The sequence below is a fragment of the Procambarus clarkii genome, chromosome 4, assembly GCF_040958095.1.
Source record: "Procambarus clarkii isolate CNS0578487 chromosome 4, FALCON_Pclarkii_2.0, whole genome shotgun sequence".
Classification (NCBI taxonomy): domain Eukaryota; kingdom Metazoa; phylum Arthropoda; class Malacostraca; order Decapoda; family Cambaridae; genus Procambarus; species Procambarus clarkii.
In genome coordinates this window covers 12,178,899-12,201,071 of record NC_091153.1, presented here as the reverse complement: position 1 = coordinate 12,201,071, position 22,173 = coordinate 12,178,899, and the positions used below count along the sequence as shown (strand labels likewise).

Below are 22,173 nucleotides of genomic sequence, written 5' to 3'. Positions count from 1 at the left end.
GAAGGAGTCATTAATGCCAGTAAACAGACGGGTAGGGATGGAAGCATGGAGACGGGCAAGCCTTGTGGGAGAGGATCATTCATTGATTTTATTGGAATGGAGCGGGAAGAGGAATATGTTGGGGGAGGGGGGTAATAGGGGCTCTCCTCCCCTACTTCTTTGTTATTGTTGGGGTTATTGTTGTTGGGGACTCGTTGGAACCTGTGGTTGGAGGCGTTCGTTTGGGTTTAAACTGTTAGTAGATAGTGGTATGGGAATTGTTATGGAGGAAGGAGGTAATAAAAGTATGTGGGAGAAACAACTTGGCAAATAATATATATATATATATATATATATATATATATAATTTTACATATATATATATATATATATATATATATATATATATATATATATATATATATATATAGGGTGTAATATATGTGTAATAGGTAATACATAATAAAGGTAACTGCATAATTCCAATTGGCCCATACGAGGCAGCTCCTATTTATAACCACCCAATCCCACTCATATACATGTCCAACCCACGTTTGGAACAACAATCGAGGGACCCCACCTCCACCACGTTATGCAGTAATTGGTTCCACAAATCAACAACCCTGTTACCGAACCAGTATTTACCCAAGTCTCCTAAATCTAAATTTATCCAATATGTCCATTCATCCACTTGTAATCCTCTATTATGTCAACCCCAAATCTTTGCCTTTCCAGTGAATGCAATTTAAGCTTTGTTCATCTCTCTTCATATGACAGGTTTCTAATTTGGGGAATTGACTTTTGTCATCCTACGCTGGACACGTTCAAGGGAATTTATATCCATTCTATAGTACGGCGACCAAACCTGAACTGCATAATCAAAATGGGGCCTAACAGAACAAGATATAGCTAAAGAACAACAACAGGTGTATTGTTACTAACGCTTCAATTAATAAATCCCAGTGTCCTTTTTGCCATATTACGAGCATTCATGCATAGAAATTTTGTTTTAAATTCTTATTAGTCATAACTCAGATCCCTTATGCAATCCGACATCGCAATCTCAACACCATCTAACTCTTATCATCATTACCTAGCCTCAAAACTTAACGTTTATCAGCATTAAACTGCATCTGCCAATCTTTTGACCATTTCAAATCCCTATTTAGATAGACTTGAAGTGATAGTGAGTCTTCTGTGTCTATTTCCCTCCCGATTTTTGTATCAGCAAATTTCCAAATGTTGCTACTCGAACCTGAATCTAAATTATTTATATCTATAATAAACAATAGAGGTGCCAGGACAGAGCTTTGAGATACTTCACTTACAACATTTTCCCACTCTGACTAAATCCCATTTATACTAACTCTCTGTTTCCTTTGGTATAGCCATACCCTAATCCAACTTAATATAGCACCGCCAATAACCCTGCGCCTCTATCTTTTTATTCAGTCTTTCATGTGGCACTGTATCAAAACCTTTGCTAAAGTCAAAGTACACAACTTCACAATCCTTACCACTATCAACTGCCTCAACTATGCTGGAATAAAATTATAGCAAATTTGTTAAACATGAACGGGAATTTGTAAAACCGTGTTGTGAAACATTTATTATGTTTTTCAAGTTGAAGACGAATTGTATTTGCAATTATCGATTCAAGTTACTTTCCCACAATAGGCGTTAGGCAAATTGACCGATAGTTTGACGCAAGTGATCTTTCTCCTTTCTTAAGCATTTGTACCACATTAGCTACCTTCCATGACTCTGGCACTCTGCCTGACTATTGATTTATTAAATATGGTTGACAATGGCTCGCAAAGGTCGTATTTGCATTCTTTAAGCACCCTGATTTTGATTGTTGGCGCCGGAGGCGGCTAGTTTATTGTGCACCCCATACCCATCCTGTGAGCGGTAGCGCAAAAAGCATTACAGAGGGCACAAAAGGTCTTTATCAGACCTCATCTTATATTATTACAAACAATTTCATATATCCTTCACACCTTATAGTTACAATGTCAGCTAGTTACAGAGAAAGTACTATTTCAAGAGCTATATATTTACAGTAAGTCATCATACATTAATGGTAGGTTTTATCGCTAATACATAATGTTTGACCAATGGAGATAGAAATAGGGTAGCTTCTGTTTATTATTAGTCTTCACAATACACTACTTGTTTCTTCATTTCATATGTCGTTCATCTACTGTAAGCGAAATATGGATACAGTGCATGGATTTCAGGTAATTTATCCATGGTAATAAGATAGGTTGCCATATCATACAGAATGAGCTTAGATTTATCTCTAAATGACTCAATTTTACTACAATCCAAGATATAGTGTTCGAATGTAATGCGGGGGGTAATGATGTTGGACGAGTTAGGAGTGAGGAACTAATACAGAGATTCAGGACAGCCATTGAATTAGTTAGGAGCAAGGGAGGAATCCCAATCATATGTGGCATTCTTCCAAGAAAGGGAGTGGGAATGAATGGATGTCGAGGGCTCTTGGTGTAAATTGCCGGCTAGAAAGATATTGCAAATCAAATGCAATATCTTTCATAGACAACTGGGAACACTTCTATGGAAGAAATAAAATGTATGCTCGTGATGGGGTGCATCTATCGAGAGCTGGGGTTGTTGCTGTTGCGAACTCGTTACCAGACCACCACCACAGACTACTAACCAGACCACCACCACCACAGACTACTAACCAGACCACCACCACCACCACAGACTACTAACCAGACCTCCACCACCACAGACTACTAACCAGGCCACCACCACCACAGTCTACTAACCAGACCACCACCACCACAGACTACTAACCAGACCACCACCACCACAGACTACTAACCAGACCACCACCACCACCACAGACTACTAACCAGACCTCCACCACCACAGACTACTAACCAGACCACCACCACCACAGAGTACTAACCAGACCACCACACCACAGACTACTAACCAGACCACCACCACCACCACAGACTACTAACCAGACCACCGCCACCACAGACTACTAACCAGACCACCACCACCACAGACTGTGGGATATTTGGGCTTGATTCTGATTAATTAATAATTAAAATAATAAATTAAATTACGAAGGACCACCCGCTTTTAAAGTAAAGAGGGAAACTGAGAATTTCAGATCATTAGATAAAATTCTAGAGAAAACCAGTGACTATGGATATGACTAGAAAGTATGATCAGAAGAATAATTAATGGGCTGTATTATTAAAGAAACAAACCTCAAACACCTACATTGGGGGGTTATTACTGGAGGTCAGTACGTCCAGGAATCAGTGTCGTTCGTTCACTAATTCAATTAATAATAATCTAATCCTATAAATAATGCTGAATATAATATTATCCATACAAAGAAGAACATGAATATGAGCATAGTAATGAGTTACAGTAAATCACACATTATGTTGAAACATTCTGAATGTATCAAATTGTATCATAGACAACTGGGAACACTTCTATGGAAGAAATAAAATGTATGCTCGTGATGGGGTGCATCTATCGAGAGCTGGGGTTGTTGCTGTTGCGAACTCGTTGGAAGAAGTGGTTAGAGGTGTTTGGATTTAAACTGTTAGTAGATAGAGGTATGGGAATTGATTTGGAGGAAGGAGGTAATAAAAGTATGTGTTTGTGGAAGAAAAGACTTGGCAAAATGATCAGGGAAAGAGAAGGGCCTCAAAATAACAATTCACTTAGCGTATATTACACTAACAGTAGAAGTCTAAGAAATAAAATTAACGAATTAAATGCTCTTGTCTGCACAGAAAAAATAGATATTATTGCACTTACCGGAATGTGGATGAATGTAGAAAATAGAGAACTATTAGCTGAATATCAAATAAATGGATTTAAACTATTTCACACAGATAGATATATTAGACGAGGAGGTGGAGTAGCCATATATGTTAGGGACAATTTGAAATGTAGTCTCAAAGAAGGAATCAAAACTGAGCCACACACAGAAACTATTTGGATAGAATTAAACGAAAAAGCAAATAATATTATAATAGGAGTTATATATAGGCCACCAAATTTAGACAGAATGGAAGCAAAGCATCTATGGGATGAAATATCTAGGGCATCTAGATCTAACAGTATTTATGTCATGGGTGACTTTAATTTTAGTGGAATAAACTGGTTGAACAAAACGGAATAGTGAAGCAGAAGATTTTCTAGAATTAATTGACGATTGCTTTCTTACGCAACACATTAAGGAACCAACACGGGAAAATAATATTTTAGATTTTGTGTTAACTAACAGGGAAACACAAATTAATGACAACGAAATAGGGAGTGAGCTAGGGAACAGTGATCACAAAGAAATCAGATTTACCATAGAATGGAATAGACCTGTAGGAGAAAATTCTGTTAAAGTGCCAGATTTTCGAAAAGCTGATTTTAATAGCCTAAGAAATTTTTTGGGTCAAATTGATTGGAAAGTCTTGGGTATGGGGTGTGGGCCGGTCTTGGAGCGAGACATGAATCCAGCGATAGGTGACGTAATTGAGGATTTCGATGTGGATTCAATATATAACTTATTTAAGAATATTCTAGGGAAAGGATAGGTCCATTAAAAACTGAGACAGGTCAAATAACAGATAGTGATGAAGAGATGTGTAATATTTTTAATAAATATTTTGTATCTGTATTTACTAAGGAGGAACTTAATAATATGTCTTCAGCCGAACAAGTCTATTTGGGTGGGGACGAGGACAGGTTGACGAGGATGACCACCACAATAGACTACTAACCAGACCACCACCACAGACTACTAACCAGGCCACCACCACAACAGACTACTAACCAGACCACCACCACAGACTACTAACCAGACCACCACCACCACCACAGACTACTAACCAGACCACCACCACCACAGACTACTAACGAGACCACCACCACCACAGACTACTAACCAGACCACCACCACCACAGACTACTAACCAGACCACCACCACCACCACTGACTACTAACCAGACCACCACCACCACCACAGACTACTAACCAGACCACCACCACCACCACATACTACTAACCAGACCACCACCACAGACTACTAACCAGGCCACCACCACCACAGACTACTAACCAGACCACCACCACCACCACAGACTACTAACCAGGCCACCACCACCACAGACTTTTAACCAGACCACCACCACCACCACAGACTACTAACCAGACCACCACCACCACAGACTACTAACCAGACCACCACCACCACCACAGACAACTAACCAGACCACCACCACCACCACAGACTACTAACGAGACCACCACCACCACAGACTACTAACCAGACCACCACCACCACCACAGACTACTAACCAGACCACCACCACCACAGACTACTAACCAGACCACCACCACCACCACAGACTACTAACCAGACCACCACACCACAGACTACTAACCAGACCACCACCACCACCACAGACTACTAACCAGACCACCACCACCACCACATACTACTAACCAGACCACCACCACCACCACAGACTACTAACCAGGCCACCACCACCACCACAGACTACTAACCAGACCACCACCACCACCACAGACTACTAACCAGGCCACCACCACCACAGACTTTTAACCAGACCACCACCACCACCACAGACTACTAACCAGACCACCACCACCACAGACTACTAACCAGACCACCACCACCACCACAGACTACTAACCAGACCACCACCACCACAGACTACTAACCAGACCACCACCACCACCACAGACTACTAACCAGACCTCCACCACCACAGACTACTAACCAGGCCACCACCACCACAGTCTACTAACCAGACCACCACCACCACAGACTACTAACCAGACCACCACCACAGACTACTAACCAGACCACCACCACCACAGACTACTAACCAGACCACCACCACCACCACAGACTACTAACCAGACCTCCACCACCACAGACTACTAACCAGGCCACCACCACCACAGTCTACTAACCAGACCACCACCACCACAGACTACTAACCAGACCACCACCACCACAGACTACTAACCAGACCACCACCACCACCACAGACTACTAACCAGACCTCCACCACCACAGACTACTAACCAGACCACCACCACCACAGAGTACTAACCAGACCACCACCACCACAGACTACTAACCAGACCACCACCACCACCACAGACTACTAACCAGACCACCGCCACCACAGACTACTAACCAGACCACCACCACCACAGACTGTGGGATATTTGGGCTTGATTCTGATTAATTAATAATTAAAATAATAAATTAAATTACGAAGGACCACCCGCTTTTAAAGTAAAGAGGGAAACTGAGAATTTCAGATCATTAGATAAAATTCTAGAGAAAACCAGTGACTATGGATATGACTAGAAAGTATGATCAGAAGAATAATTAATGGGCTGTATTATTAAAGAAACAAACCTCAAACACCTACATTGGGGGTTATTACTGGAGGTCAGTACGTCCAGGAATCAGTGTGGTTCGTTCACTAATTCAATTAATAATAATCTAATCCTATAAATAATGCTGAATATAATATTATCCATACAAAGAAGAACATGAATATGAGCATAGTAATGAGTTACAGTAAATCACACATTATGTTGAAACATTCTGAATGTATCAAATTGCTAGAATATGGAAAAAAGAAATAAGCCTTAGCTTGTAGTAGATTCCTTTAGATAACCCTGGAAGTCCTCTTAATCTCCAAGTCTGGTACACTGACGAATAGCACGGTTAACATGGAGAAGACAGCGTGAGGAATTCGTCTCTCGAGCTGCAAGATAAATAACTACCAGTAGCAATTGATTTAACTACTCAATTCATATTCAAGATTATTGATATCTACAGATGGAATTCTAATCACCTGTTATTAGGTGTTATCTCGCCGCGTGACGCGCAATCACCCCGCTATTATTAAACCTGTAAATGATGCATCAAATAAAGGGTACTTAGCTGTGGGCACTGTATAAGTATTAAGATTGCCGTAATTTCGCATCCCAGGCTCCGGTGAACCTATCATGGATTGATGCGTTTCAAGCTGGCTGATCACGTGTCGTCAGGAACCAAGTCTAGGGTCCCTCTTTTAACACCAGCACTAGTTGAAGATATTATCTGCAAGGTCGTTCACGCCTCACAGTGGCGGCTTTCATCTGCGGATGAATAACACCTGCCCGATTTGCTGGGCAATGACGTCGTTTTTGAGTATGGTAAGTACAGTTCTGCCTCCTTCTGGCTCTGCACGTGTCCGCGTACCGACTGAGGATGGCGTCCCCCAACCCACGCCGAGTCGACGTTCATGACACAAATAATTGTCTTGAACATTAATATTTCTCGCATTCGCGCTTGAAACTCTAAAGACTGGACGGGTTTATTATTTAGAGGAACGAAATATTATTTAACTATTTAAGAATAGTAAATATATAAGGGAGAGGAATTAATGTCTCCCCATGGCATTCATTGATGACGTTAACACTATCGCGAGGTAGACGGTATAATTCTAACGCTCTATTCGGCTTTTAGTTAGAGAACAATTCGTCTGCAATCAGTTGTCATACAGAATGCTTTAATTATGGAGAATCGTATTTAATTTTCACACAAATTAAATATAATGTGTTTTACTGTAAAGAAATCTGACGCAATACTGGCGTCAGGTGACGTGAGAATTCTAGCCTAATGCACAGATGAATTATTAGTACATGAGAATTCTACGAGTTGTTAATTTTACTTACTACAATATTAAGTATGGTTAGTAATAAGTAATGAGAATACAACAATGCTGTATTCGATGTTGGAAATATCCAACACAGACTACTAACCAGACCACCACCACAGACTACTAACCAGACCACCACCACAGACTACTAACCAGACCACCACCACAGACTACTAACCAGACCACCACCACCACAGACTACTAACCAGACCACCACCACCACCACAGACTACTAACCAGGCCACCACCACCACAGACTACTAACCAGACCACCACCACCACAGACTACTAACCAGACCACCACCACCACCACAGACTACTAACCAGACCACCACCACCACAGACTACTAACCAGACCACCACCACCACAGACTACTAACCAGACCACCACCACCACAGACTACTAACCAGACCACCACCACCACAGACTACTAACCAGGCCACCACCACCACAGACTACTAACCAGACCACCACCACCACAGACTACTAACCAGACCACCACCACCACCACAGACTACTAACCAGACCACCACCACAGACTACTAACCAGACCACCACCACCACAGACTACTAACCAGACCACCACCACAGACTACTAGCCAGACCACCACCACCACAGACTACTAACCAGACCACCACCACCACAGACTACTAACCAGACCACCACCACCACCACAGACTACTAACCAGACCACCACCACCACAGACTACTAACCAGACCACCACCACCACAGACTATTAACCAGACCACCACCACCACAGACTACTAACCAGACCACCACAACAGACTACTAACCAGACCACCACCACCACAGACTACTACCCAGACCACCACCACCACCACATACTACTAACCAGACCACCACCACAACAGACTACTAACCAGACCACCACCACCACAGACTACTAACCAGACTACCAATACCAGCTGCAGCTATTGGCCCATACGAGGCAGCTGCTATTGGCCAGTACGAGACAGCTGCTATCGGCCCATACGAGGCAGCTGCTGTTGGCCCATACGAGGCAGCTGCTATTGGCTCATACGAGGCAGCTGCTATTGGCCCATACGATAGCAGCTGCTATTGGCTCATACGAGGCAGCTGCTATTGGCCCGTACGATAGCAGCTGCTATTGGCTCATACCAGGCAACTGCTATTGGCTCATACCAGGTAACTGCTATTGGCCCATACGAGACAGCTGCTATCGGCCCATACGAGACAGCTGCTATCGGCCCATACGAGGCAGCTGCTATTGGCCCATACGAGGCAGCTGCTATTGGCTCATACGAGGCAGCTGCTATTGGCCCATACGATAGCAGCTGCTATTGGCTCATACCAGGCAGCTGCTATTGGCTCATACGAGGCAGCTGCTATTGGCCCATACGAGGCAGCTGCTATTGGCTCATACGAGGCAGCTGCTATTGGCCATACGAGGCAGCTGCTATTGGCCATACGAGGAAGCTGCTATTGGCCCATACGAGGCAGCTGCTATTGGCCCATACGAGGCAGCTGCTATTGCCTATTGGCCCATACGAGGCAACTGCTATTGGCCCATACGAGACAGCTGCTATCGGCCCATGCGAGGCAGCTGCTATTGGCCCGTTCGAGGCAGCTGCTATTGGCCCATACGAGGCAGCTGCTATTGCTATTTGTTTGGTCTGAGTTAAAATATTTGTTTAATTACATTCTGGTAACTGCTAAACTAGTCAACCTGTCCTCGTCCCCACCCTCACAGACTTGTTCGGCTCAAGGCATATTGTTAAGTTCCTCTTCAGTAAATACAGAGATAAAGTATTTATTAAAAATACTACTCATCTCTTCGTCATTATCCGTTATCTGACCTGTCTCAGTTTTTAATGGACCTATCCTTTCCCTAATCTTTGATATAACTGAAAAACCCCTTTAGGATTTGTCTTTGATTGCCCTGCTATGCGAACGTCATAGTTTCTTTTTGCCCTCCTTATTATCTCTCTCTTTTTTTAATATTTCTAACCTTTGTATGAATTTCTGTTCTAAACTGACTTCCTCATTCTTAGTCCTTTTGTACCACACTCTTTCTACCTATAAGGTTCTTCAGATCCTTTGTTATCCATTGCGGGTCATTAGTATTCGATCTATTCAGTTGTGTATTGTATACTACGTTCCTGTTAAATCTAGTGAGTAGTAAAGATGAAGATAGTGAATAGTGAAGATGAAGTTCTTATATAGTTGAGGCAGTTGCCACATGAAAGACTGATTAAAAAGATAGAGGCCCATGGTATTGGAGTTGCTATATTAAAAATTGGGGTGCTATAGAAAGGCGAAGAATTAGGGGTGACATGATAGAGGTGTACAAGTGGATGAATGGGCATAACAAAGGGGATATTAATAGGGTATTAAAAGTAACAACACAAGACAACACGAAACAGTGGATATATATATTGGATGAGTTTACATTTAAGAAAGACCTGGCTAAATACTGGTTCGGTAACAGGGTTGTTGATTTGTGGAACCAATTATCGCTTAACGTGTTGGAGGTGAGGTGTAAGATTTTCTTCCTCAAAGATTTCCTTGTCACCTCTCACCTTCACCTCACCTCTCTTTAGACTATATATAGAAAGAAGTCTCCTTCTTTCATCACAATCGACTTGAGAACGGTACAGGACAGACCAAACCTTTGTCGTACCTTCATTGTCTACTGTGTGGTTTGGTCAACTCTGGTCCATCTTGACTAATATCATCTAGGATATTAATATCAGGTTAACGGGACTAGTCAGTGGCTTACAAGAAGTTAACGGGTCAGAGGCTTACCAAGAGTCAAGATGAAACTTCTCGGTTCAGGGACGTATGGGACGGTGTCCCTCATGGACTGGGACGGTCAGCCAGCAGCGCTGAAAGTAGCAAAATCTTCAGAGTTTTCCGAGATGTTTGAAAGAGAAGGTAACGTGCTCTCGTTACTGAATGGTGCAGGAGGCGCCCCTTTGTTGTTGCATAGGTCAGTGAATCCACCATCACTTGTGACCACCTATAAAGGCAACCAGACCCTACTTGATGTCTTGAGAAATCCACAGTATGACCTACTTGACGTAGGACTTCAGGTTGGTATAAAGCTAAATGAGATCCATGAAGCCGGCTTAGTACACAATGATATAAAGTGTGATAACATCATGATCCAAGGTCCGCCTCACAAACCAAACATTAGCATAATAGATTTTGGTTTTGCGTCCAAAAACAAGGTCAAAATTTTCCTTGAAGGACACCCTTGTATTCATACAACATATGCCCCCGAAGTCCTTCAGAAAAAGGAAAGTACTTTTGCCTCAGACGTATATTCTTATGGGAAATTAATGTTGGAGATAACGAAGCTGTTACCCAAGCAACACCCGTCCCTCGATAAGTTGCTTCGCGAAGCAACACACAAGACCCCAAGGAGGCGCCCAACCCTTCCTATTTTCCTGCGACGCTTAAGGGAATCCATTGACAAAATTTCCACGAAACCGGAAAGTCCCCCCAAAAGCAGGTTACAGTGCGACATCTGAGAGTGTAAACATCCAACACGGCGAGAAAATGCGACAACGCCGGACAAAACGCGGAGCCCAAGAGGAATCGGCGCACCTTTTAAGTATTATATTCTTGGAATTTATTGCATTTTTTAATAAAGTATATCAGTTTTATTTTTTTTACTATACTACTACGTTTAATAATGTGTGTGTGTGTTAGGATGGGAGGGGGTGTAATATATGTGTAATAGGCAATACATAATAAGAAATAAAAGAAACTGCAGAAGGCCAATTGTCCCATACGAGGCAGCTCCTATTTATAACTATCCAATTCAGATCATAAACATGTCCAACCCACGTTTGAAGCAATCGAAGGACCCCACCTCCACCACGTTACGCAGTAATTGGTTCCACAAATCAACAACCCTGCTACCAAACCAGTATTTACCCAGGTCTTTCTTAAATCTAAACATTGTTTCGTGTTCTGTATTGTGTTGATACTTTTAATATCCCCATTGTTATGACCATTCATCCACCTGTACACCTCTATCATGTCACCCCTAACTCTTTGTCTTTCTATAGCAAAGACGCCATTTTTTAATATAGAACCCCAAATTTTAAATGTAGCAACTCCAATACCATGAGCCTCTCTATTTTTAATCAGCCTTTCAAGTGGCACTATCAAAAGCTTTGATAAAGTCAAGGTACACAACATCACAACCTTACCACTATCTTCTTTCTTCCTAGTTGTTGTTCTTAGTAACAAGTCACCTGGTGTTGTTCTTCAGCTATATCTTGCTCTGTTACGCCCCATTTAGATTATGCAGTTCAGTTTTGGTCGCCGTACAATGGAATATATATAAATTCACTTGAACGTGTCCAGCGTAGGATGACAAAGTTAATTCCCCAAATCTTTCATATGAAGAAAGATTAACAAAGCTTAAATTGCATTCGAAGATTTGGGTGTCATCTAGGATATTATAGCAGGTTGTCATCTAGGATATTATAGCAGGTTGTCATCTAGGATATTATAGCAGGTTGTCATCTAGGATATTATAGCAGGTTGTCATCTAGGATATTATAGCAGATTGTCATCAAGGATATTATAGCAGGTTGGCATCAAGGATATTATAGCAGGTTGTCATCTAGGATATTATAGCAGGTTGTCATCTAGGATATTATAGCAGGTTGGCATCAAGGATATTATAGCAGGTTGTCATCTAGGATATTATAGCAGGTTGTCATCTAGGATATTATAGCAGGTTGTCATCTAGGATATCATAGCAGGTTATCATCTAGGATATTATAGCAGGATGTCATGTAGGATATTATAGCAGATTATCTTCTAGGATATTATAGCAGGTTATCATCTAGGATATTATAGCAGCTTATCATCTAGGATATTATAGCAGGTTATCATCTAGGATATTATAGCAGGTTATCGTCTAGGATATTATAGCAGGTTATCTAGGATATTATAGCAGGTTGTCATCTAGGATATTACAACAGGTTATCTAGGATATTATAGCAGGTTGTCATCTGGGATATTATAGCAGGTTATCATCTAGTATATTATAGCAGGTTATCATCTAGGATATTATAGCAGGTTGTAATCTAGGATATTACAGCAGGTTATCATCTAGGATATTATAGCAGGTTGTCATCTAGGATATTATAGCAGGTTGACATCTAGGATATTATAGCAGGTTGTTATCTAGGATATTATTGCAGGATGTTATAGCTGGGTGTCATCTAGGATGCTATAGCTGGGTGTCATCTAGGATATTATAGCAGGTTGTCATCTAGGATATTATAGCAGGTTAACAGAGTAGTCCTCGATCGCTTGGTCCCCCCCACTCCCTTTGGTTTGGCGCTTTCCCCTGATAGTTCCTTTCCCTTCCCCCCTCTCCTCTTTCATATAATATATTAAGGAGTAATGAAACTACTGTTTTGTATAAGTAAATTTTTGTTATTAACACATTAGGTACATTTGCATTTGTGAGTTACCCTAGACTACATGAAGGGGAGTACAGTGTCAAAAAGTTAGCTTCGTGTTAAACATCCTTATCACACAGGATGGTTAGTCATTCAGGGTCATATGTTCAGTAGCCTGCACTGGCAAATTTTGAGTGCAATATGAGGATATCTTCAAGAACACGAGAGAATAAAGTAATTGCAAAGCTCCAGGTACCTCATGCCAACTGGTCTGAAAGGTCTAAATAACTGGGCATTCGGTGATGTAGTGTGGGAGATCATGCCGCAGTTCCTGTTCAGAGTTTGCACCTAGAGTGCTCAGAATTGGGAGATCCGTCACCTGTAGCCACCTACCACAGGTAACGGTACCCACCTGCCACAGGTAACGGTAGCCAACTGCCACACGTAACGGTAGCCACCTGCCACAGGGAACGGTAGCCACCTGCCACAGGTAACGGTAGCCACCTGCTACAGGTAACGGTCGCCACCTGCCACAGGTAACGGTAGCCACCTGCCACAGGGAACGGTAGCCACCTGCCACAGGTAACGGTAGCCACCTGCTACAGGTAACGGTCGCCACCTGCCACAGGTAACGATAGCCACCTGCCACAGGTAACGATAGCCACCTGCCACAGGTAACGGTAGCCACCTGCCACAGGTAACGGTAACCTGATCCTGACAACCACTGTCTCGCACAGTCTGGTGGACGTTTTGTGCAAAATCTGAACAAATCAGGCGGGACCAAAGAGCCAAAGCTCAACCCCGCAATCACAACTAGGTGAGTACAGAGACAGGGAAGCATACATGCATGTAGACAGAGAGACAGGGAAGCATACATGCATGTAGACAGAGAGACAGGGAAGCATATATGCATGTAGACAGAGAGACAGGGAAGCATACATGCATGTAGACAGAGAGACAGGGAAGCATACATGCATGTAGGCAGAGAGACAGGGAAGCATACATGCATGTAGGCAGAGAGACAGGGAAGCATACATGCATGTAGACAGAGAGACAGGGAAGCATACATGCATGTAGACAGAGAGACAGGGAAGCATACATGTATGTAGACAGAGGCAGGGAAGGAGTCATTAATGCCAGTAAACAGACGGGTAGGGATGGAAGCATGGAGATGGGCAAGCCTTGTGGGAGAGGATCATTCATTGATTTTATTGGAATGGAGCGGGAAGAGGAATATGTTGGGGGGAGGGGGGTAATAGGGGCTCTCCTCCCATACTTCTTTGTTATTGTTGGGGTTATTGTTGTTGTGGACACGTTGGAACCTGTGGTTGGAGGCGTTCGTTTGGGTTTAAACTGTTAGTAGATAGTGGTATGGGAATTGTTATGGAGGAAGGAGGTAATAAAAGTATGTGGGAGAAACAACTTGGCAAATAATATATATATATATATATATATATATATATATATATATATATATATATATATATATATATATATATATATATATATATATATATATATATAGGGTGTAATATATGTGTAATAGGTAATACATAATAAGAAATAATAAAGGTAACTGCATAATTCCTATTGGCCCATACGAGGCAGCTCCTATTTATAACCACCCAATCCCACTCATTTACATGTCCAACCCACGTTTGAAACAATCGAGGGACCCCACCTCCACCACGTTATGCAGTAATTGGTTCCACAAATCAACAACCCTGTTACCGAACCAGTATTTACCCAAGTCTCCTAAATCTAAATTTATCCAATATGTCCATTCATCCACTTGTAATCCTCTATTATGTCAACCCCAACTCTTTGCCTTTCCAGTGAATGCAATTTAAGCTTTGTTCATCTCTCTTCATATGACAGGTTTCTAATTTGGGGAATTGACTTTTGTCATCCTACGCTGGACTCGTTCAAAAGAATTTATATCCATTCTATAGTACGGCGACCAAACCTGAACTGCATAATCAAAATGGGGCCTAACAGAACAAGATATAGCTGAAGAACAACAACAGGTGTATTGTTACTAACGCTTCGATTAATAAATCCCAGTGTCCTTTTTGCCATATTACGAACATTCATGCATTGAAATTTTGTTTTAAATTCTTACTAGTCATAACTCCCATATCCCTTATGCAATCCGACATCGCAATCTCAACACCATCTAACTCTTATCATCATTACCTAGCCTCAAAACTTAACGTTTATCAGCATTAAACTGCATCTGCCAATCTTTTGACCATTTCAAATCCCTATTTAGATAGACTTGAAGTGATAGTGAGTCTTCTGTGTCTATTTCCCTCCCGATTTTTGTATCAGCAAATTTCCAAATGTTGCTACTCGAACCTGAATCTAAATTATTTATATCTATAATAAACAATAGAGGTGCCAGGACAGAGCTTTGAGATACTTCACTTACAACATTTTCCCACTCTGACTAAATCCCATTTATACTAACTCTCTGTTTCCTTTGGTATAGCCATACCCTAATCCAACTTAATATAGCACCGCCAATACCATGAGTCTCTATCTTTTTATTCAGTCTTACATGTGGCACTGTATCAAAACCTTTGCTAAAGTCAAAGTACACAACATCACAATCCTTACCACTATCAACTGCCTCAACTATGCTGGTGTAACACGGGTTGGTTCCTCTCTCTTTACTTCCTTCTTTCTACTCCCTCTACCCGTATTCTTACTTATTATTCTCTACCAAGGGACTCCAAAACTTTTACCAAAGCCAACTCCACGCCACGTGGTCCTAAGACGATTGACCGACTTAGGATTCTACACCCAGTATGACGTGACCTAAGCTCTGAGCAAAACCCTAGAGTCGCCTCTATGCTGCCACCACCAGACCAGCTCTACAGAGCAATGATCGAGGTCTGGATCGATCACGCTAATTAATCAACCTTGGGGCTTGATCCCCACTAGTAGTTTATAACCTCGGAAACTTGAGTGTGGAATTAATTAGATGGGGATGATGAATTCCGATCCGATGTTAGAATCGGCGCCCAATGCAACTCTGCCTCGTGTGGACCACGTGACCAGGACAAGTTTACACATAACCAAATGGAAACAATAAAATGCAAATTAATAACAAATTTAATTTATTAAAAGAAAACTAAAACAAAATCTAAATATGTTCACTCCCTACTTGACCTGAATGGCAAATGAGAAGACTATTTCTATACATAACCATAGCAACTATACCTCTATGTTTTCCAGCTCTAGGTGTTGGGCTGGTCTTGGGGAGAGGTAAGATGTTTGACCTCTCCCAGCTGCTCGGCAGATCACACTGATCTCTTCCTTGTCTGGTCTACCCCAGACAAGAGTATTGTATCCTTCCGCCTAGTCAAAGTTTTACCAAGTTACTAGCCAGGTTTAAGTTATAACAATTAAACTCTGTTGTACTTAATTGATCCAGACTGGTTGAATTATTTTACTGAAATAAATTACACAAGCCTCTAACGGCAGAGCTGTTCCCGATCACAAAAATGGTTATTAAAACTTTGAGAAATACTAGACATGTCAACCCTGCTGACCTATGACCGCCGGTCACTCCGCCTTAAAAGTTAGATCTGATTCGTGACGTCACTGATGGTGACTTAAACTCAATAATTAGAATACTCTTGATATTGTATCCAGTACTATTATACAATACAATTTTAATGCAAAATGAATAAAGGCTAATTTTCTCTAAATTACTGAATACTATAGGATGATTCATTATACGCAGCTATGAACAAAGCGTTGGTTATTTCCACCGCGAATTCCCCTGGGGGTCAGGTCACCATGCGGCTCAGCTTCCCATTCTCTTTTGTCGATAAACCACTCTGGATAATTCTTACAACAGCCTAGTTTGTTACACTGGAATAAAATTATAGCAAATTTGTTAAACATGAACGGCAATTTGTAAAACCGTGTTGTGAAACATTTATTATGTTTTTCAAGTTGAAGACGAATTGTATTTGCAATTATCGATTCAAGTTACTTTCCCACAATAGGCGTTAGGCTAATTGACCGATAGTTTGACGCAAGTGATCTTTCTCCTTTCTTAAGCATTTGTACCACATTAGCTACCTTGCATGACTCTGGCACTCTGCCTGACTATTGATTTATTAAATATGGTTGACAATGGCTCGCAAAGGTCCTCTTTGCATTCTTTAAGCACCCTGATTTTGATTGTTGGCGCCGGAGGCGGCTAGTTTATTGTGCACCCCATACCCATCCTGTGAGCGGTAGCGCAAAAAGCATTACAGAGGGCACAAAAGGTCTTTATCAGACCTCATCTTATATTATTACAAACAATTTCATATATCCTTCACACCTTATAGTTACAATGTCAGCTAGTTACAGAGAAAGTGCTATTTCAAGAGCTATATATTTACAGTAAGTCATCATACATTAATGGTAGGTTTTATCGCTAATACATAATAGTTTGACCAATGGAGAAGGAAATAGGGTAGCTTCTGTTTATTATTAGTCTTCACAATACACTACTTGTTTCTTCATTTCATATGTCGTTCATCTACTGTAAGCGAAATATGGATACAGTGCATGGATTTCAGGTAATTTATCCATGGTAATAAGATAGGTTGCCATATCATACAGAATGAGCTTAGATTTATCTCTAAATGACTCAATTTTACTACATCCAAGATATAGTGTTCGAATGTAATGCGGGGGGTAATGATGTTGGACGAGTTAAGAGTGAGGAACTAATACAGAGATTCAGGACAGCCAATGAATTAGTTAGGAGCAAGGGAGGAATCCCAATCATATGTGGCATTCTTCCAAGAAAGGGAGTGGGAATGAATGGATGTCGAGGGCTCTTGGTGTAAATTGCCGGCTAGAAAGATATTGCAAATCAAATGCAATATCTTTCATAGACAACTGGGAACACTTCTATGGAAGAAATAAAATGTATGCTCGTGATGGGGTGCATCTATCGAGAGCTGGGGTTGTTGCTGTTGCGAACTCGTTGGAAGAAGTGGTTAGAGGTGTTTGGGTTTAAACTGTTAGTAGATAGAGGTATGGGAATTGATTTGGAGGAAGGAGGTAATAAAAGTATGTGTTTGTGGAAGAAAAATTGGCAAAATGATCAGGGAAAGAGAAGGGCCTCAAAATAACAATTCACTTAGCGTATATTACACTACCAGTAGAAGTCTAAGAAATAAAATTAACGAATTAAATGCTCTTGTCTGCACAGAAAAAATAGATATTGTTGCACTTACCGAAACGTGGATGAATGTAGAAAATAGAGAACTATTAGCTGAATATCAAATAAATGGATTTAAACTATTTCACACAGATAGATATATTAGACGAGGAGGTGGAGTAGCCATATATGTTAGGGACAATTTGAAATGTAGTCTCAAAGAAGGAATCAAAACTGAGCCACACACAGAAACTATTTGGATAGAATTAAACGAAAAAGCAAATAATATTATAATAGGAGTTATATAGGCCACCAAATTTAGACAGAATGGAAGCAAAGCATCTATGGGATGAAATATCTAGGGCATCTAGATCTAACAGTATTTATGTCATGGGTGACTTAAATTTTAGTGGAATAAACTGGTTGAACAAAACAGGGAATAGTGAAGCAGAAGATTTTCTAGAATTAATTGACGATTGCTTTCTTACGCAACACATTAAGGAACCAACACGGGAAAATAATATTTTAGATTTAGTGTTAACTAACAGGGAAACACAAATTAATGACATCGAAATAGGGAGTGAGCTAGGGAACAGTGATCTCAAAGAAATCAGATTTACCATAGAATGGAATAGACCTGTAGGAGAAAATTCTGTTAAAGTGCCAGATTTTCGAAAAGCTGATTTTAATAGCCTAAGAAATTTTTTGGGTCAAATTGATTGGAATGTCTTGGGTATGGGGTGTGGGCCGGTCTTGGAGCGAGACATGAACCCAGCGATAGGTGACGTAATTGGGGATTTCGATGTGGATTCAATATATAACTTATTTAAGAATATTCTAGGGAAAGGATAGGTCCATTAAAAACTGAGACAGGTCAAATAACAGATAGTGATGAAGAGATGTGTAATATTTTTAATAAATATTTTGTATCTGTATTTACTAAGGAGGAACTTAATAATATGTCTTCAGCCGAACAAGTCTATTTGGGTGGGGACGAGGACAGGTTGACGAGGATGACCACCACAATAGACTACTAACCAGACCACCACCACCACCACAGACAACTAACCAGACCACCACCACCACCACAGACTACTAACCAGACCACCACCACCACCACAGACTACTAACCAGACCACCACCACCACCACAGACTACTAACCAGACCACCACCACCACAGACTACTAACCAGACCACCACCACAGACTACTAACCAGACCACCACCACCACCACATACTACTAACCAGACCACCACCACCACCACAGACTACTAACCAGGCCACCACCACCACCACAGACTACTAACCAGACCACCACCACCACCACACACTACTAACCAGGCCACCACCACAGACTACTAACCAGACCACCACCACCACCACAGACTACTAACCAGACCACCACCACAGACAACTAACCAGGCCACCACCACAGACTACTAACCAGACCACCACCACCACAGACTACTAACCAGACCACCACCACCACCCCAGACTACTAACCAGACCACCACCACCACCACAGACTACTAACCAGACCACCACCACCACCACAGACTACTAACCAGACTACTAACCAGGCCACCACCACAGACTACTAACCAGACCACCACCACAGACTGCTAACCAGACCACCACCACCACAGACTACTACCAGACCACCACCACAGACTACTAACCAGACCACCACCACCACCACAGACTACTAACCAGACCACCGCCACCACAGACTACTACCAGACCACCACCACAGACTACTAACCAGACCACCACCACCACCACAGACTACAAACCAGACCACCACAGACTACTACCAGACCACCACCACAGACTACTAACCAGACCACCACCACCACAACAAACCAGACCACCACCACCACCACAGACTACTACCAGACCACCACCACAGACTACTAACCAGGCCACCACCACAGACTACTAACCAGACCACCACCACAGACTACTAACCAGACCACCACCACCACCACAGACTACTAACCAGACCACCACCACCACAACAGTCTACTAACCAGACCACCAACACAGACTACTACCCAGACCACCACCACCACAGACTACTAACCAGACCACCACCACCACCACACACTACTAACCAGACTACCAATACCAGCTGCAGCTATTGGCCCATACGAGACAGCTGCTATTGGCCCATACGAGACAGCTGCTATCGGCCCATACGAGGCAGCTGCTATTGGCCCATACGAGGCAGCTGCTATTGGCTCATACGAGGCAGCTGCTATTGGCCCATACGAGGCAGCTGCTATTGGCTCATACGAGGCAGCTGCTATTGGCTCATACGAGGCAGCTGCTATTGGCCCATACGATAGCAGCTGCTATTGGCTCATACGAGGCAGCTGCTATTGGCCCGTACGATAGCAGCTGCTATTGGCTCATACCAGGCAACTGCAATTGGCCCATACGAGACAGCTGCTATCGGCCCATACGAGACAGCTGCTATTGGCCCATACGAGGCAGCTGCTATTGGCTCATACGAGGCAGCTGCTATTGGCCCATACGATAGCAGCTGCTATTGGCTCATACCAGGCAGCTGCTATTGGCTCATACGAGGCAGCTGCTATTGGCCCATACGAGGCAGCTGCTATTGGCCCATACGATAGCAGCTGCTATTGGCTCATACGAGGCAGCTGCTATTGGCCATACGAGGAAGCTGCTATTGCTATTTGTTTGGTCTGAGTTAAAATATTTGTTTAATTACATTCTGGTAACTGCTAAACTAGTCAACCTGTCCTCGTCCCCACCCTCACAGACTTGTTCGGCTCAAGGCATATTGTTAAGTTCCTCTTCAGTAAATACAGAGATAAAGTATTTATTAAAAATACTACTCATCTCTTCGTCATTATCCGTTATCTGACCTGTCTCAGTTTTTAATGGACCTATCCTTTCCCTAATCTTTGATATAACTGAAAAACCCCTTTAGGATTTGTCTTTGATTGCCCTGCTATGCGAACTTCATAGTTTCTTTTTGCCCTCCTTATTATCTCTCTTTTTTTAATATTTCTAACCTTTGTATGAATTTCTGTTCTAAACTGACTTCCTCATTCTTAGTCCTTTTGTACCACGCTCTTTCTACCTATAAGGTTCTTCAGATCCTTTGTTATCCATTGCGGGTCATTAGTATTCGATCTATTCAGTTGTGTATTGTATACTACGTTCCTGTGAAATCTAGTGAGTAGTAGAGATGAAGATAGTGAGTAGTGAAGATGAAGTTCTTATATAGTTGAGGCAGTTGCCACATGAAAGACTGATTAAAAAGATAGAGGCCCATGGTATTGGAGTTGCTATATTAAAAATTGGGGTGCTATAGAAAGGCGAAGAATTAGGGGTGACATGATAGAGGTGTACAAGTGAATGAATGGGCATAACAAAGGGGATATTAATAGGGTATTAAAAGTAACAACACAAGACAACACGAAACAGTGGATATATATATTGGATGAGTTTACATTTAAGAAAGACCTGGCTAAATACTGGTTCGGTAACAGGGTTGTTGATTTGTGGAACCAATTATCGCTTAACGTGTTGGAGGTGTAAGATTTTCTTCCTCAAAGATTTCCTTGTCACCTCTCACCTTCACCTCACCTCTCTTTAGACTATATATAGAAAGAAGTCTCCTTCTTTCATCACAATCGACTTGAGAACGGTACAGGACAGACCAAACCTTTGTCGTACCTTCATTGTCTACTGTGTGGTTTGGTCAACTCTGGTCCATCTTGACTAATATCATCTAGGATATTAATATCAAGTTAACGGGACTAGTCAGTGGCTTACAAGAAGTTAACGGGTCAGAGGCTTACCAAGAGTCAAGATGAAAC

The 22,173-nt window shown here is 41.9% G+C and overlaps 1 protein-coding gene across 1 annotated transcript; it reads left to right on the top strand.

Annotated features, from left to right (window-relative positions):
* The first annotated feature begins 10,532 nt into the window (after positions 1-10,532).
* Positions 10,533-11,249, top strand: LOC123752512 (probable serine/threonine-protein kinase DDB_G0267514). The gene has a single exon (XM_045734560.2). It carries the CDS (start codon positions 10,533-10,535, stop codon positions 11,247-11,249), a length of 717 nt encoding a protein of 238 aa, XP_045590516.2.
* Positions 11,250-22,173: the final 10,924 nt, after the last annotated feature.

Bases quoted from the DNA above. Each gene is read 5' to 3' on its own strand.
- LOC123752512 (XM_045734560.2), top strand. From the start codon at position 10,533: ATGAAACTTCTCGGTTCAGGGACGTATGGGACGGTGTCCCTCATGGAC.